This window comes from Sprattus sprattus (genome assembly GCF_963457725.1).
Source record: "Sprattus sprattus genome assembly, chromosome: 12".
NCBI classification, from domain to species: Eukaryota; Metazoa; Chordata; class Actinopteri; order Clupeiformes; family Clupeidae; genus Sprattus; species Sprattus sprattus.
In genome coordinates, this window is record NC_137910.1 from 21117222 (window position 1) to 21135263 (window position 18042).

Genomic DNA, 18042 nt, shown 5'->3' on the forward strand with positions numbered 1-18042 from the left:
CAGGAATCTCTGTGTGGGTGTCAGTCTGTCTAGGGCGTATCTCGCTGACGGTAGTTACGTTCGTTATGAGATTTCGCATGTAGCTTACGCATGTCATGAACCTGTGCATCCTTGATTTTGAAGATTTTTGAATTTATAGTTCGCGAGATATTTGTATTTTACCGTTTCCCGTAGGAAACAATGGGTTATCGTTTCCCGTCCCGTCGGCACTATGGGTAGTGACGTCACAATCAAACAATATACGCCTAGCAGTATAAAACAATTTCTAAACCTGATTGTTCAAATCCTTGATTGTGATTGGCTAAAAGCCGTTGTAAAATCCAGCATTACCTTACAATTTGACCTGATTACATTCCATATTACTGCGCAGCGAATGGCAAGGCATTCATATAGCGCATTTCATACCCAGTGTTCCATCTGGCTGTTGCGTTGCTTCAAGGGTTGCGTGGCAACGATTTATTTAGGAACTATAATTTTTAGTGGCGGAAGAATGACGGTTTATCATTAAACTATTGTTTCTTAAATTGAATTGTCTTTATTTATGAAACCATATCAAATATGTGTAGTAACAGGTTTAGAAAAGCAATAAGCCCCGCGAGTCCGTGCTTTGCGCTGATTTTAGAACAGGTAAGGGGGTTTAACGGCACTCCGCTTCGCGTCGTGCCTAACAACTCCCTTACCTGTTCTAAAATCAGCGCAAAGCACGGACTCGCGGGGCTTATTGCTTAAATAAACTATCCTGCCTTCACTCAAAGTTCAGAATAGCGTTGGATACGAGGAGGTCCGCATTCAAATTCTTCTTGGTGAACAGATACAGACTTTTGCTCAGGTAATCTTAAGACAGTGATTGATTTGATCTATTCGTTTATTTTTAAGCTTCTTTATGTTAAGTTTCAAAGTAATGTAGCTTACGCATGTCATGAACCTGTGCATCCTTGATTTTGAAGATGTTTGAATTCATAGTTCGCGAGATATTTGTATTTTACCGTTTGCCGTACGGTGCAAACCCATGTCACCGTTTTAGCGGTGTAGTACTCCACTCTTGCGTTGTGATTTTGATTGGCACCCAGCCTTTTATTCATACACTCTGACAGGTTTAATGAACACAGAGCAAAGGCGATCACACACAGTATCTTCCGAATGACAGCCTCTCCCAGCCAGGGTAAATGCAGACTGAGGTTTATAATATTGCAATAATGAGAAAACAAAGTACAAACGAATTACAACAGATACATCGGGACACTTTTTTGTGAATGATGTCATAGTCATAGAACAGTCGTCGTCATAGATGTTACCCCCTACGGGCACTGCACTAGTTGCAATAATGAGAAAACAAAGTACAAACGAATTACAACAGATACATCGGGACACTTTTTTGTGAATGATGTCATAGTCATAGAACAGTCGTCGTCATAGATGTTACCCCCTACGGGCACTGCACTAGTAGGATTAATGTAGCATGTGTAACGACGTTAATTTTATTGAGGGCAATAAAACCCTATGCTTATATCCTGAGCATGTGAAGATTTGATTCAACTATATCTTTGATATTTTATTAATGGAACATTCTATATTGCCCCCCAAGATCACTTGCGGCAATTCCCTCTATTCATTACTTATAACAGCCCTTTGCATGAAATATAGCATGGACCACTACACATTATTTGTATTTCTCATATTGTCTTCTACAGCCAAGCATTGGCTTCATCTTTCCTGTGTAATACTGGTTCAGAGGGAAGCCTCTGCAGGTTGCAAAAGCCTTCCAGAGCTGACTCTCCCATGGCAACCCTTAAGCTCATCCCTCACTGTCACATTCTGTGCAAATAGGGGTCATTGTAGCGCATTTGGGTTCAGCCTGACAATAACATGTCAGGCCTGTGGGGACATAAATAACCTGTAGGTAAAAAAAAACACTCTTCCCTCTGGGTCACCTTCTGAATGGACCAACATGAACATGTGTCCATGCACTTTGCTGCGCTGACACACTTTTCCTGTGCAATTCCCTTGACAACGCACTGTTATCACTTGGTTTGCCATGTGTGCAATAAATTGGGGCGGGGGGTTGAGAAATTGGTGCTCTTAGAGTGATTCCTGGAGTGTAAAAATAACAAGAATCAACGTTTTCTCTCTCTCTCCCTCTCCCTCCCTTTCTCTCTCTCTCACACACATGCACACACACTCTTTCTCTCTCTCTCTCTCTCTCGCTCTCTCTCACACACACACACACGCACACACACACTCTCTCTCTCTCTCTCTCTCTCCCTCTCTCTCACACACACTCACACACTCTATTGCTTTCTCTCTCTCTCTCTCTCTTGCAGTCTCAGCAGAAATGCATTGTGATCTTTGCACTGGTGTGCTGCTTCGCTGTCCTGGTGGCCTTGATATTCTCAGCGGTGGACGTGTGGGGAGAAGATGAGGATGGCATCACTGAGGAGACCTGTAGCAGAACCTGCCGGTACGTAACTAATCAGGGTCAGACACTCAACATTCACAGCACTGCACCAAAACACAGGGGTGCTAGAGAGCAGCGCTTGGAGTAGGAGGCATTTTAGATAAGATCCTCCATCTTTGTGCGAATAAATAGTACTAAATGCCATTCTTCTTAAAAAGAAAAAAAAAATTAGCCAAATAAAAAAAAGTCCAAAGAATATACTAAGAAGGCTGCAGCTTCTTATGTTGTTGGAGAATCCTCACCAGATGCTAGCTTAGCTGATGCCAGTGGTCAGTCTAACCTGACTATCGAACCTGACCCAAGACACACCGTTTGTAGTTTGCTATCCTCTATAGTGTTTTTTACGATGACAATAGGTTATTGTGATTGCATCAGGATTGTGACTTTTCCGAGCCCCTCTTACATAAGGTCAGTGCCGTTTACTGTGGCTCCGCTTTGTAACCCTACAGAATTCAGTGTCATCTGTTGCACTCGCTGCAGGACCCTGTCTGATTCCCTTCATTACAGGACTGGATTGAAGATTACAAAATAATTCTGATGGACCCATTTGGTCTCTGGGGATCATTACAATCCACATTCTCTGTGATAGCCAACTCCTGTACTGTGGCTTGTTACTGGACCATCTCCCAGATCGAGCCATTTAACTCTGCCCCCAAGAGCAATCTGTCCTCCATTCCCCCTCCCAATAAGTGTCAAAAATGTAATTCAGTGCGGTAAAGTTGAAACTGATTCCCTTTCTCTCGAAGAGACCCAGAGCCCAGCACACTTCACTAAATATATCCATTTCCCTTGCCCACTGGCAGCCTATCAATGCTCCGACTGCTCCAGCTCTCCACTCCTGAGAAGAAAGGGCATCCTCAGAGATGCAGCTTGTTGTCAGCGCATGTCAAAATGATTAGAGCTCAGCACTTGTTTCCATCCTGTGGTGGTGCTTTGATCACACGCTTAGCACAGAACGGCGCAAATGGATACCATTCCTGCAAGGCAGCCACTAAACCTTTGTTTTTATTCTACTTTGCCTTCAGCAGAGAGAACAAAAGCATGCCAATTTGCCCCTTAGTAAATTGCCTGAAGGATACAGTACAGACAAAAAGAATAATTAGTTTTATGAGCACAATATAGTTCTGCAAATTTAGAAGACAAACTTCCCTGTTTTGTTCAGAAAGTGGTGGTCCGGGCAAGGAATGGTCAATATAGGACAAGCTTTTGTTGTAATATTGTTAGAGGCCTTTTGAAAGTTTCAACAAGACGCCTGAGTTAATGAAATGAGCAAATCCTTACTTGCAGGGTCTGGTCTGCTTAGCCTCCTCTGAAAGTCTGCTCCAAAATGTGTTCCAAAACACTTAGACATATAATTTAAGTTCTGTCTTTAGAATGATGGTGTGCACCTTTTAAAACTACAATATACTACTACATGAACAGGAAAATGTAATGTTTATTATGTTAATTACTTGTCGAGCATGTTGAAAGTGTGTGTGTGGTTCAGTAAACTGGTAAATCTCCAGTATTTTTATTTGGAGCTCTCAACCATTTCTTGTGGTTTCCCAACTAAGAACACTTCAAAATGGCAGTTGCTCTGAGAAAAAAGTTGATTTGAAGGCATAGGAATAGGAATAGATTAAATGAGGACATCTGAAGCCAGAGCTTCTAAAAGAAAATCAATTATTTTCACAAGACCTCCGATCCAATTAGGGCTCCATTTTCCTGGAGGAGCATGTAGCCCGTAGCCTTCTTTTTATTCCCTTCCCGATCAGGACCTTCATTCATCTCTGCCAGAACCCATGCAGTTATTTCAATTTCAAATGGTTCAATGTTGAATTTCATTTTAAGATGTTCAAAGTGTCATTCTCAGATGAGCAATGCTACATACCAAAACTGTTTTTATCCAATGAAATGATATCTGACCGAACCTCCCGACACTGACTAGACAGTTACTTAACTTGTGCCGATTTGCTTTTGCTCGATGATTTAAACATAATTTTCAAAAATATAAAGACAAACATTTAACTACATGGTAACAACAAATGTTTAACTAACTCAATTTTTCCAGGGTGATTTGCAAGATCTTGAATATGTATTCCTTCCCATGATACTTCTTTTGTACCATGTTGCTAGGTCTCCTTGTTCAAATCAGAAATGCTGAGCTGAAGAGTAGAATGACAAAGCAAGGGCGGTAAAAAGCTGAGAAACCCTAAACGTGGTAGGAGCCGGCCGAGGCTTTTCACAGCTTCAGGCTACCATGTATTTCAGAGCCTTTTGTGATTAGATTGACCACTCAGCACCACCCTCCTGACTCTTACTAATCTGTCAGCAGGGTAAACCATGGCTTAATGCCTTTCTACTCATCCAGTACAAACCTGAGCTATTTCAAGGCGTATATGTCATTGATGGTGGTCATTATGCAATTATCATTCAAGATAGCAAAGCTACTGTGCTGAGAAGGCACTGTCCACTTCAAACAAATGACAAAAGGCTTTAACGGAGGGTTTGAAACCAAATCCAGCTCGACGACTGCTAGATGAGGGACGGTTCAGAATTTCTATTCAGATCAGCCCTCAGTAATGCCCAGCTAATGAAAGAAGAATGGAAAATACAGGCAACCTCTCAAAGGCATTAATATGACCCGGAGAGATGTTTGTATCCACGTCGCGGAACAGCACTGTCTTTTCATGCCACATGCTTTTAAACTTTAGCCAGTTTAGTGTGCCTAAAAGGCATGCAGGGGGTTTTGTGTTGTCTGCATGCCTGAAATTAGCCACGGGATACCCACAACAATCATTATTAGCCAAAGAGAACCCACAACAATCATTGTCTTTGTTTTGATGTTGCTTTAAGATAAACGGAAAATCACATGAAAGTACGGTGGTTAAATACTGTACTTCATTCCAGTAATGGATGCCAGGGCTCAGAGTTGACAGAAAAGCAGATGTAATCATGTTTGCGCATTCTTGTATGTCTGAGAGTTGGGTCTCAGATGTCTGTCAAGGGGGTGGAATATCGATTCAGAGCTGTTTAATGGTGAAATTTAAACCTGAATACTGGCCTGTTTCTTGATGGCTCTTCCTGTGAGAAACTCTCCAAGTCTTCTGTTACATGAAAACCCTACAGGCTTTTAACACCAACTCTGTATATCAGAAAATTATGAGATTGTAAGGAATATGAACATGAACAAATACTCTCATTCACGCTTACTGTCTGGATTTCTTTAGGGTGAAAAGATTTCATGCTTGGGGTCAGTGATGCAAAGTAGGCCAATCACACTATTGCTCCGTTGAAGTTTGTCTTTATTACACCCGTGTTTTGATGTATTTCAGATTTCGACAAGGAAATTGTGCCTTGCAGTAAAGAGTTGAGAAAATGTGTTTATGCAAATATCCAAAGAAATCTGGAAAAAAGATGGCAGACCAAATGTAGATGGTTGTGTTTGTACATTGTACATCAGATACCAGTGCAACTTTATAGGCTTGAGACTCGAAAAATAAACATTCAATTTCTAGTCTTTTTACACGTAGTAAGTTTCAATAACTCCATACCATTACATATCGACATTCAAGGAGCAAAGATGAGACGTTGTTGTGTGATGAGAACTGAAACAACGTAAGGAACAACAATCGCCGGTGGGGAGAGGTCATTTTTCCATTGACTGGAATCCTGCTTTATTTATTGGTGGCACCAATAAATAAAGATTTGGGGAAAAAATGGCGGCGATTGTTGTTGTTTACGATTTTCTATCAGTTCTCACGACACAACGACCTCTCATCTTTGCTCCTTGAATGTCAATATGTAATGGTATGGAGTTATTGAAACTTACTACGTGTAAAAAAGACGTGTTTATTTTTAAGCCTCGAAAGTTGCACTGGGTGCCTTTAATGTAATAAGTTTGTCTTTTTTTTTTTTGAAATACCTTTAAAAGTAAGAAAAAGAAACTGTACAATCTAATAGCCGGATATTGTCACCAAAAATTATGTTTGAGGATATTTGTGTGCTGTCTACTAGCCAGCTAACATTAGCATGTTAGCAAGCAACCTAATAACAAAGTTAAACAGCAATCAGCAATTCATAGCGGTTCATATTGGATGTTGACCTATAAATGTCTGCCCAACATACCCCCAAACGTCGGCCAGCTGTAGGCTACAGTAGATAGACTGATGGTAGCTGCCACAGTTGGCGAAGAAAGATTATAGTGGGCAAAGTTATACTTTGTTATTTCAACCATGCCATTAAGTTTACCTATCCAGTTGCTTATCAAAGATTTTTCAGTAGCCCATGTGACATATCAACAAGGTAATACAGTGCTGATGGTGCAGGAGATGGTGCTGCTTTCTGAGCTGTAGACTTGGGATTGATTTCTGGCCAAAGCAGGATACTATAAATGCTGAGTAGTTGCATTCTGAATGCAGTTAGCTCCACTCACTGCAGTGATCAGTGCAGGTGCGGTCAGATAGTCCGTCAATCAACTTTCCTAACCATTTTTCATTGACCTCAATGGAAAACACCATGAGTTCAAGGAAAGATGTAAAGTAGAATTCATAAGGTCTTAGGAAAAGAAAATGGCAGTGCTATGAGAATCCTACTGCACTTACACTGGGCTACTAATTATGCGGTTGTTATTGACGTGGGTCTCGTTGATCAGTTCTTGATTTGGTTGTTGTTGCTGACGCAGAAATTGTGGGGTGATATTATCTCCCTTCCTTTCGTAAAGGGTGCTCCAGTGTACCCTAGGCTAAAGGAGATACAAAAGGAAGCACTGAAGAACACTTCCTAAGCATGTAGAGAATTCGACCAGCTCTTATCATGGCTGCCACTTAGATACTTCTGGGTCATTTCACTCAGTTAGGAACCTTCCTAAGCAAATAAGACTATCTGAACATGGTTGGCTAACATGAGGACGATGGACGAGGACGAGCCATCTGCTGACAGTGCTGTGGTAACGCCAGTCACTGGGTTGAGCTCTGATTCTCGGCCTGAGCTTATAAAATGCCATGATGCTGAGCTTATCATGATTTTACCAAAAAAGTCAAGAGGAATACCTTCTCCTCTTATCAGTAGCAATCACATTTCATCCAACATTTGATATTGTATTTATATTTAATTATATTCATTTAATTGTTATTAAAATCAATTCATCAATGTATTCAAATATGGGATATTAAAATATTAGCAAGTCTGTCTGGTTTTACCTTGCACTCTTCACTGTTGATTTCTAAGCCTGCTGTACGTACATGTCATGAAAGATTTATGTATTTAAGTTGTGTTTTAACACTCTATTAGAGGACATTGTGCATTATGCATTAGGTGCTTTTAACCACCTCAATGTTCGGACAGAGTGGAACTGAATACAAAAAGATCAGAAGTGTTTTAGATGAGAGGTGTGTGAGATGGATGTGTTAATGAAAATTCCTTGTCACTTTGGGGTATGAGGGAGAAGGCAATGCCTTTCTGGTTCAAGAGATACTGTCATATAAATCAGTGGACTTTATTTTATAATTTTATAGTACCAATATGCTGTTTATTTAATGTACATGTCCTGAGTGTGAGTCAACTGCCAACCAATATACTGCTCACATCAAGGTATGGGTTGTATTTCATAAGCTTTGTGGTATGCAGTACATGGACATATGGATCAAGGTTATGGTTTATTTATCAGATGCCTTTTAATATTTCATAACCACAGTTAGCTGTTACCGTTGGATGTCACTGTCACACAGTCAAAAGTGGCTTGCATGCTGAAAATAATAGCATTAGGGAGGACCATAATAACTTGTGAGCTCACAGACCTCCTTTGGGAAAGGTATTGTGCTGTTTAAAGGACTTTTACCTCACTCCACACTCAACTTCTCTGCTGACTCTATAGGCATTTTTACTGGAAATATACAATATAATATAAATATACTATTCCAGAGAGCGAACAGCTTACAGCTCCCCTGCCCTTTGCTTCACCAAACCTTGACCTTGTCAGTGACTGGACCGGATTGGCATAAGAATGGATGCATCCCCTTCTCAGTTCTGCTTCATGCTATAGAGTAGCTATTAAGTAGAATTATATTTTATTCACCCATTTTTAACATGGGTCATTATTTTCGAATGTTTTATAAATAGGCATGTTCTTCTGTGTGTTGACAGTTTGTACAACCTCAAAGTGTGCTTGAGGTGACCACTGTGAGAGTGATGCAATTTCCTCCTTCAACATTTCCTATTTTTAAGACTAGCTCAAGGTTTTCTTTGTGCAGCAGGTATTTAATGTTGGTCTGAGTGTCATGTTTAAATGCCATGCTGTTCGGCTAATGCATTCTCTCTTTTGTGTATGGTCCCAGAGAAGTTCGAGTGCAATCATTCTCCAAATATAATCTTTCAATTCCATGAGCCAGCCACTGAACTCTTTGTTCAGTGTGATTCGTGTCATGCAAGGTGAGGCTGTATCTTGCCCATAGACAGGCCTGCTGTGTGTCTTGCTCGGGCCTGAGGACACACAACGCATGTTCTTCTTGAGCACGGCAAAACACCTCTCCTCTCCAACACACTCTTTCATTATTGACCTTTGCATGCCCCCCCCCCACACACACACACCCAGTCTTGGACGCAAAGTCATTTGTACCCTTTGCCCCCCTCTCCAACGGCTGGTTTGTCCGTACATCATCTGTTCCGCTAAAAGGCTCTGCTCATTCACCACAGGACCACATGTAACAGCATGTTCCCACTCTGACCACTCTAAACTTTCCCATCCTTTTCCTAAATCTAAACTTTACTCTTCACACTGTAAGCAATGGCCATTCATTTGCCAGGGCAACCAGGCTAGGGTATGATGTGACAGGTGCATTCACTTCGCGCTTGAGTCCTCCATTACCGCTCTACATTATTTACTGCTTTTTCCCCCTTCTCCAATATTGAACCTCTTCCACTTGTATGACAAATGTATGCCCAACTCTGCATCGCTCTGATTCAATGACTTGGCAAGCAAGCCACTCAGGCTTGACGGCAGCATGCTGTGTGTTTTTAGGTAATCCAATTAAACACATCCTCCCCCACCTACCAGCGCTACTGAAACCAATTTCCCCAGGTCATTCTCAGCCACTCCTGTTGGACATGGATGTGATTATAGGGACATGAAGGAAAACAGGAGAAATTATAGGATATAAATTGGCCATTTCCTAACTTCAGAAAGATTGTGTAACCCTTTTTAGGATGCATTGTACTGTGAGAACAAGAAAGAGTGTGCCTACTGCCTACTATGAATATTGTATTCTTAACGTCAGAATGCACGGGAATTGTTGTATTATTTTTAGCATTGATGAATATAAACATAGCTGCTCATTTTTTTGTCTGTATTTGATAGATTTATAGTCTTCACAACCATCACACAATGACCATGAGTGTGGGGTATATTAAAAGAAAAAAAAAATATTACTGTATAGTCATATGCTTATAATGAACAAAAAGTTCTGACCGGCATCTGTGTTTCTTCAGATTGGTTATTGTGGAGAATATTCCGGAAGACGTGTATTTGCCTCACAATGGAACCACTTCGCTCACTGCTGGTCTGCACAGTCTGTTGGACCTGGCAACCCGCCACGTGGAGATTGTTTCGCCTCACTGGACTCTGAACTCCACTGACTACGAGTCCAGCATCCCCACAGCAAAGCAGGTAGCTATGACACACACACACACACACACACCTTTATACCTCACATGAATGAATATTTCAATAATGAACCATGCCATAAACTCAAGCTTTATATAGCAAAAAGCTCAGTACCCAATCCCTCCCTTTAGCCCATCAATCCCAGAGTTGGCCTGTCATCCTAACAGTATTGAGGCGGATACACAGTAACTCAATCCCCTGTCACAGATGTTTTCCACAATCATTTCTTTTTCCACAAACACAAAGTGTGGCTGAGCCATTGCAATGCTGTCATAGTCAGCTGGGTCACACTGACGGAGTAGGTACTGATTGGAGTAAGAAGGGCAAACACTGAGACGATACTGCAAGCATGCTGTTAGTTGGCGTGAATGGAAATGTGTCAGCCTCTAATGACATCCCTCAGGCAGAGTGGCTGGATGGAAATGTTGCTCTGGGCATTCGGACTTTCACATATCTCTTTGCCTGAGCCAGTGGATGTTGGTCTCAGCATACAGAGGATATACTTTAAAAGCAAACTTTCCAAACAGTGAGATCCTGACATATCATTTTAGGCCCACCCTGAGTTTCAGCTCTCCTGCATATGTGTAACGGGAACTTCGTAATGTCTGAAATCTCAGCCAAATTTTACAAACAAAAGTGATAAAACTACTGAAGGAAGGGGAGAGTTTTCCAAGCAGATGCCACTCTCTCACAAATAGTCAATTATGAAGTTTGTGTTTCAGGTTGTTTCATAACAAGCTCACAACCTCTTCAACCTTCAAGCCTATTCAACCTCTTTAACCTTCAAGTCTATTAAACCTATTCAACCTTCAAGCCTATTAGTTCAAGCCTTACATTAGGGGGGAAATCGTTTTTTTTTGTTGGTAAAATATATGATCTGACATGTTAATATATTATATTCCTACTCCTATCTATTTAAGAAACAATGCTGGCTACACTTATTTAGATTCCATTGACGCTTTTCTTTCCCATAGGGCCGTCTCTTACTCCATAGACTGATGGGTCTCAAGTCCCAAAAAGTAAATCTGAAAGTGGCCAGCGATCTGACTGACTCCAAAGACCTTAAGGTCCTTTCTCGTCATGGTAGGTCCAACCTTTGTGTTTGTGGTGTGCAGGCTGTCAAGTGTAATGCGTGCGCTGAAGAAAATTGCTCCTGACAACAAGGCAATTGAAGTATGACAGCACTAAGACAAAATATGAATACCGCTGTAAGAAACTATTATTGATTAGGCAGCAGGTATTCCCATGACTGAAGAGCTGTGTCGCTTGGAGAGTGTTAAGCCTACAATGTGATTTGTCTTTTAAAGGTGCAGATATTCATTACCTAAACATGACAACCCTGACAAATGGGCAGCTACTCTCCTCCTTCTGGGTGGTCGATAGGAAGCACATATACATCGGAAGTGCGGGCATGGACTGGAGAGCACTATCCACGGTACAGGAGTTCATTAATATGAAATATTACATTTCAGTCTCTATCTTTGGAAACTGAAGCACACAAAAAATGATCTCAGGCTACTTTTCCTCTCGAGGCTATTAAGAGTCTCTGGCCGTGTTGCCTTTCTCAGGAATCTTTGGTCTCTCTCCGTATTCACCCCATTCCTGCCCTTTGTTCAGTCGGCTCAGGTGTGGATGCTTGTGTATGCAAGCCCTCACAGCAGGCCTTATCAGAGGCACAAGACTAATGCTGCGAGAGTGAGAGCGTCCTCTTTGAAATGAAAATGAGAGGTGCTGAAGGCGCTTAGACGGGCCTGAGACAGCAGTCTTCTCTCAGGGCTGTTTGATCAAGAGGAGGAGGCAATGCCCAATGACATAGAGACGGGGAGATCCCGAGGTCCTGAACTCATCTGATCAGTACTTGATGTGTGCTGCTAATTAAAAGGCAAAGCACGTTAACATTGTCTCCCGGCCTGGTTTTTTAATATGCTGAATCTGCATTGTAGTCTAGCCATTATTACCCAACAAATGCTACCCCAGACCCCTGTAATATACAATGTGACATCTGGTAGATCTGTCAGTTTAATGTTGTGTACGGCCTAGAGAGCTGCACTGGGACCCATTCATCAAATTCTGCATGGATGTCACAAGTGATACCAACTGATGCTGTAGCTGCATGCGCATGGTTGTGAGTGGTGTTAGTGGTTGTGGTGGAAGTCTCATGTTTGCCTTGTTTTGTCCCCAGTTAAAGGAGTTGGGCGTCATCCTCTATAATTGCAGTTGTCTGGCGCTGGACCTGCACAGGATATTTAGCCTCTACTGGCAGCTGCAGTATAAGGACTTTATTCCCTCTATCTGGTCTAAGAGAGTCAATGGGCTATTCAACAAGAAAAGAGCCCTTCCACTCATTTTGAATAACGTGAAGTCCGAGGTCTATCCATCTGTGAGTACATTTCAGCTGCGCTGCTTACATACTGTACTTGTGGTCAACAGCATGTTGTCTGATGCATATTCATCACCTTGCACCCAGCTAATAAATGAATGTTTAATTACCGCGTTGAGCTAGATGGCTGGCCCATGTAAACCTCATTAATCAAAGACAGCGACGCTACATCGAGGGGCAGTGTTTAGCCTCCTCCAATCGATGAACTCCCCTTGAAATGTGGATATGAGTTACAGATACGTGAAGCGTTGTAGGGTGTGATCAATCACCGTTCTCATCACCAACTGGTCCTCCCTGTCCTGATGATTGAGTGTTCTTCTCACAGATGTTTTGTAGGATGAATCACCACCATCTCTTTACATGAAGGAAAATGTCACATTTCCCGTGTTCAAGGTTAAGGACGGCGCCCATGTATAAACCAAGGCTGTAATGAGAAGAAGAAAAACAAGTCCTTCGAGGTGCTGCTGTGTGCAGATTTACACCTCCTGTGGTGCTTTAGGCAGGCCTTGAGTCATTTGATTTGATCCCCTCAAGTCCGTTTTGAAGTAATTTACGGGCTCCATCCAACTCAGTGAGCTCATCTAGAATAATGGGGTTACCAGGGTGCTGAGTAATTACTAGAGTTTACACATTCAGGAAAGTGTGATCAATAATCTGATGTTGAAAATGAATAGATGAGTTTTCCAGAATGTATTGGATTATTTCATGGACAGTTAGGTAGAGGTTAACAAAATCAGGTTATAGGTGTTTGTCTCGCAGATTTATGGGAATGCCAAGAGATGATTTAAGCCTGTAGTACTCAGTAAGTCTTCTGCTCAATAACAGTGCAATGGAACTGTTTTTTCTCCAGAATTCTCCAGATGTCTTTTGCCCCAAAGATCGAGTACGGGACATTGACGCCATCTTTAATGTGATTCAGGATGCAAAGTTGTTCATCTATATCTCCATCACTGACTATGTGCCTCTGGTCAACAATGGGCTCAGCAGGTGAGCACCAGACATGGGGGTGACCTCTTCCCTTTACGCTATACATAAACAAACTTTCCTGCCGTACCGTAACCTAATTACATAATACGGTCAGGTAAGAAACTGCTCCTACAGCTAAAACTCTAACAAAATGTAGGGGCAACACATAGTTAAATGGGGGGGAAATGACAATTGAAATGAATAACAAACTACTGCCATTGAAGGCTTCTGTGTAGTCTAATCTGTTTTACTCTATGCTTTACGGCAGATACTGGTCAGCGATTGATGGGAAGCTCCGTGAGGCTTCACTGCTGAGAAACATCAAAGTGCGTCTTTTAGTAAGCTGCTGGGAACAGACACACCCCCTGACGTTTAATTTCATGTGGTCTCTGAAAAATCTGTGCATGGAGATGCCCAACTGCTCTGTGGAGGCGGTGAGCGCACACCTTTATCTATTCATTACCAGCTGCTTGCACCTGTCCTGTCTCACAGTCCATGAATACCAAATGTCACTGTGTCCCCTTGCCCATTCCTTTGGGTTCCACTGGGATTATGCATGTTTAGCCTTTAATGATATGGTTGTATCAAAGCCTAATCTTTCACAGTGTCTCATCTCTCTGGGTTGTTGATTCTGCAGAGGTTCTTCAGTCCCCGTGAGGAGCCAGATGGCACGATTGAAGGAATCAACCACAACAGATATATGGTCACAGACAATGCGGTATACATAGGTGTGTGTGTACAATCAATCAGTCAGTCAATCAGTTATTCACAGTGTTATTATTGGTTCAAATGAATGCTATTTTGTTTTCAGTTAATAATCGTGTACCTAGTTGTAACCAATAATCAGATGTCAAAAATGGTGAACACAATAAGATGTGCTTATGGGTAGCTTGATACATTGCTATGATGCCATAAAGAAAATGGGATGGCACTTCATTTTAAGGTATTGTGATTATCTTAAAGTAAGTAGGTACATATGTAGTAATTATTAGTACTTTCACATCAATAACTTTCATGTTTAGGTAAGTACATAGGCCTAGTTACTTGCTATGTACTTAAAGTGACTGAAGTGTGGTAAGTATTTAATGGGCAAATACTGTATGTGGTCATTATTAGTAGTTCCTCTTACACTACTTTCATATCATATATAACGTTATGTTAATTTAACTTCATAAATAATTATCAGTATTAATTAGTAAGTCAGTATAAATAAGTAGTGACTGACCTTTATACTGTTTTATGTGTGGATTATGTGTGGTAATTAAATCTCACTCTCATAACCTGAAATGCAACAATCAAAACTTTCCATTTTCTGGGAAAAATACGTAGGTTGGTAGAGGTTGGAAACTTACAGGCTGGTGGTGTCTGCACGGTGTCCTCCCTTCACCTCTAACATGAATACAGGAGAGATTCACAGACTTTATTTTAAGGTGCTGTCTCATTAGGCGACAGAAAACTTAGCTGACTAAGCTATTATTATGCAGAATAATTTGGCTGTCCCCATTTCCTGGGACTGTAGAGGAGAAGGACACTTACTATGTCATGAAAGCCCCTTACGATGAAAGAATGCCCAATTATTACATACCTGCCTATTAACCACCAAATAATCACCAGACTCTTGTCGCAGCACATACTGTACCTTTATTATTTCAGGTCAAATGAAATATATGCACGAGGAAATAGAAAATAATTATTAGACTCCTTATTATCTACTTAACTAATTAACTAGGCCTACTGTATTATTATCATTATCCTACTTTATAGCTACAGTATGTATATTACACAGCCAGTACACATATCATTAAAAATGCTGGGTTAGTACAATAATTTACCAATAATTGCTCTGTACTTATCCTCTAATAACTAAATAATTACCATGTTCTTGCCATTGTGCAAATCTAACAAGTATGTATTTATATCTAAAATGAACTGTATTCACATACAAGTACAAATAATTAATATATTTACCCACCAATTACTAGATAATAACTGTACCATTTAAAATGAAGTGCTACCAAAAACAGCATTTGTTTTTGTGTTGGTTCACTTAGGTAAGTTGGATGATACGTATGTTTGTTCCACAGGAAATTTTGGCTGGGTGGGGAACGAGTTTGTGTACAACGCTGGAGCCGGTCTCGTGATCTCCCAAGAGGAGGACCCGGAGGACCGAAACGTCACCATGCCGCAGCAGATGAGGGCAGTGTTTGAAAGAGACTGGCACTCGCGCTACTCTAAGACACTGCAGCTCAACAAGATCCCCAACTGCAACAAGCACACAATCTTTCCTCAATCACTCAAGGCATGGGATGAGAGTGTCAACAAGAATGACAGCCCTAATGCCTCTTTGTGAGTAGAGACCAGTGGGGCAGGGTGTATGGATACCCCTTTTTAACCTGTAAATGTTTCACAGTCTCTTTTATCTGTACCACTGCTGACACATGCTGCTTATATTGTGCACTTTTAAAGGGTATGGGGAGGGATGAATAAACAGGCTTCCATTAGCTGCAGATTATTTTTTTTTGCAGTGCAAAAGAGATTTACGAACCACAGCCTGCCTTTCTGTTTCAACCACGGGGATCAGCACTTATTTGTTTTGTATGTCTGTACACTAGGTATGAGTCAAACATGGGGCGCAAGGTTTTCCAAAAGCAGGTGATCAAACAAAGTGAACAATGGAAAGAAAACATCCCTTTAATATTTTTAAGCCCACAATCTTTGGTGTTTTGTTTTCCTAACCTATACAGAAACATTATAAAATGTTTAGCTCCGAAACTCTACAAACAAATATGCTTTTTGTTCACTTACAAGCAAACAAACCTTTACAACCTGCAATGTGTTCATTTGATGGCATATTTTAAATACAATATATAAACTATATAAGAATGCATTTTTGCAATATACAGTTAAATACATGTGTTTGAGGAAGGCATACTTACCACAAACAAGTGTTATGTGCTCCTCTTCCTTGATCCAGTTTACATTGGCAAAAAAAAATCTGTTTTATATAACAGTAATATACTTTTTTACTACTTGCATGATCAGTCAAAATGGAGTTACTGTATATGGAGTTCTCTGTGATTGTTTCATACACAATCTTCTGTCAAACCAAAAATCTTTCACATTTGAATGTACTTTGGTATTGTGCATATGATTTTATTTTGACTTTCAAAAGGTGTTTTACATTGTCAACATTTGTGAGACTGCTTCATGTTTTAAGGCATCCTTTTTTCAGTGGCAAAGTTAATTAGGCCTCTGGTTAACGGGACGGCGTGGATGGGACATTTTTAAACTCCAAACTGGAAACAAAAACTGAGTGTAATATGCAGAGCATGAAACTATTTGCATTCCTCTTTTTTTTTTGGGGGGGGGGGGGGGGGGGGGTAAATACCCCTACCTCCTAGCTATGCTCCCAGAGAATGAACATGAACTATGATATGAGTTATAGAAAAGGAACTCAGAATTCGTTTTCAGGATCCACGTAACTTGCCCTTTCAATGAATCACTGACAATGAATATTTCACAGGATGTGTTTTTTAAACTCCTTCTGCTGGTAGTTATTAGCCCATACAAAGGCCGAGCTTCTTACCTGTACCGACTTGACCCTGACCAAGAATATTGGACAGTGACAGCATACGTTTCCATACCCCAAATCCATAGAATGAATCAAATGATAAGTTAGGCTGTTGTTTTGCAGTTCAAAAACATTTGGGGTTTGGGGTTTATAAAACTATTCCTTGGACATTCATAGGTTTTGTATACAGTAATTTGATCTTTATATAAATTCATATGGAACTCTTTTCGAGAAAGACGTTACACTTACAGCATAGTATGACTTACGTTTTTCTACTCATAGACTGCAAAAGTAAATCTTTCTCAAAATGACTTGCCATTTCCACCTCTTTCAAACTATATGTTCATGCTATACCTTTGAATTAGCAAAATGGAGTTGTTCAAATTGCATTCAACAGTAATCTCAATGGCATAATTAGCTCTTTCTAGCATTAGACTGTCATTTGGGTCAACTGAAGGCGTACAGGTTTTACAGAATATAACGTTAGTCCCCCGTTTAGTAATTTCAACCAAAGAAGCACTTCTGCCATCTAGTGTTCAAACAATCAAATGCAATATAATGAATGAGACAGTACCTTCTGTGTAGGTTGATATCAACAAACTCCGACTCTAATTAAAGAACTTTCATTCAAGTCATGCACACGAGACGTACTTTACTATGTTCCAGCTGTACAGAGACATTGTACTGATTAATCTGGTTTAAACATGATCTCTCCCCTGTTTACATGTTTTGAAGAGACTTTTATGACAAACTGCTATCCTTAGAGCAAAGAGTTGGCAATAGGGAATGAATGTTGCACTGGATTGTGAGAAGACTACTGTATATTATTTATGTCAAGGAACCAGGTTTGTTTATACTCTTTTGCTCTATTTTAGCATGTGAGCTTTTGCATGCTCTGCTTTTGTAACAGAATACATCTTTAAAATGCCAATGAAAACATATTTATTGTAAAAAACTGATGCATCCAATTTGTATGAATAAAAAGAAAATCAAGTGATGTCTGATTTTCATTTGAAGAAAGGGGAGAGAGA

General features: G+C 40.6%; 1 protein-coding gene across 1 annotated transcript in view; it reads left to right on the forward strand.

The window, feature by feature from the left end:
* LOC308373094 (inactive phospholipase D5-like) overlaps positions 1 to 15790 on the forward strand; it is a gene marked incomplete at both ends in the record, with an annotated part of 34590 nt that extends 18800 nt beyond the window's left edge. Inside the window, 9 exons of the mRNA XM_080848506.1 lie at positions 2322 to 2458; positions 9920 to 10097; positions 11069 to 11177; positions 11402 to 11529; positions 12277 to 12474; positions 13325 to 13461; positions 13709 to 13874; positions 14078 to 14168; positions 15525 to 15790. Coding sequence (XP_080704632.1) covers positions 2322 to 2458; positions 9920 to 10097; positions 11069 to 11177; positions 11402 to 11529; positions 12277 to 12474; positions 13325 to 13461; positions 13709 to 13874; positions 14078 to 14168; positions 15525 to 15790 — 1410 coding nt within the window. The remainder of the gene's footprint in view (positions 1 to 2321; positions 2459 to 9919; positions 10098 to 11068; positions 11178 to 11401; positions 11530 to 12276; positions 12475 to 13324; positions 13462 to 13708; positions 13875 to 14077; positions 14169 to 15524) is intronic.
* Positions 15791 to 18042: the final 2252 nt, after the last annotated feature.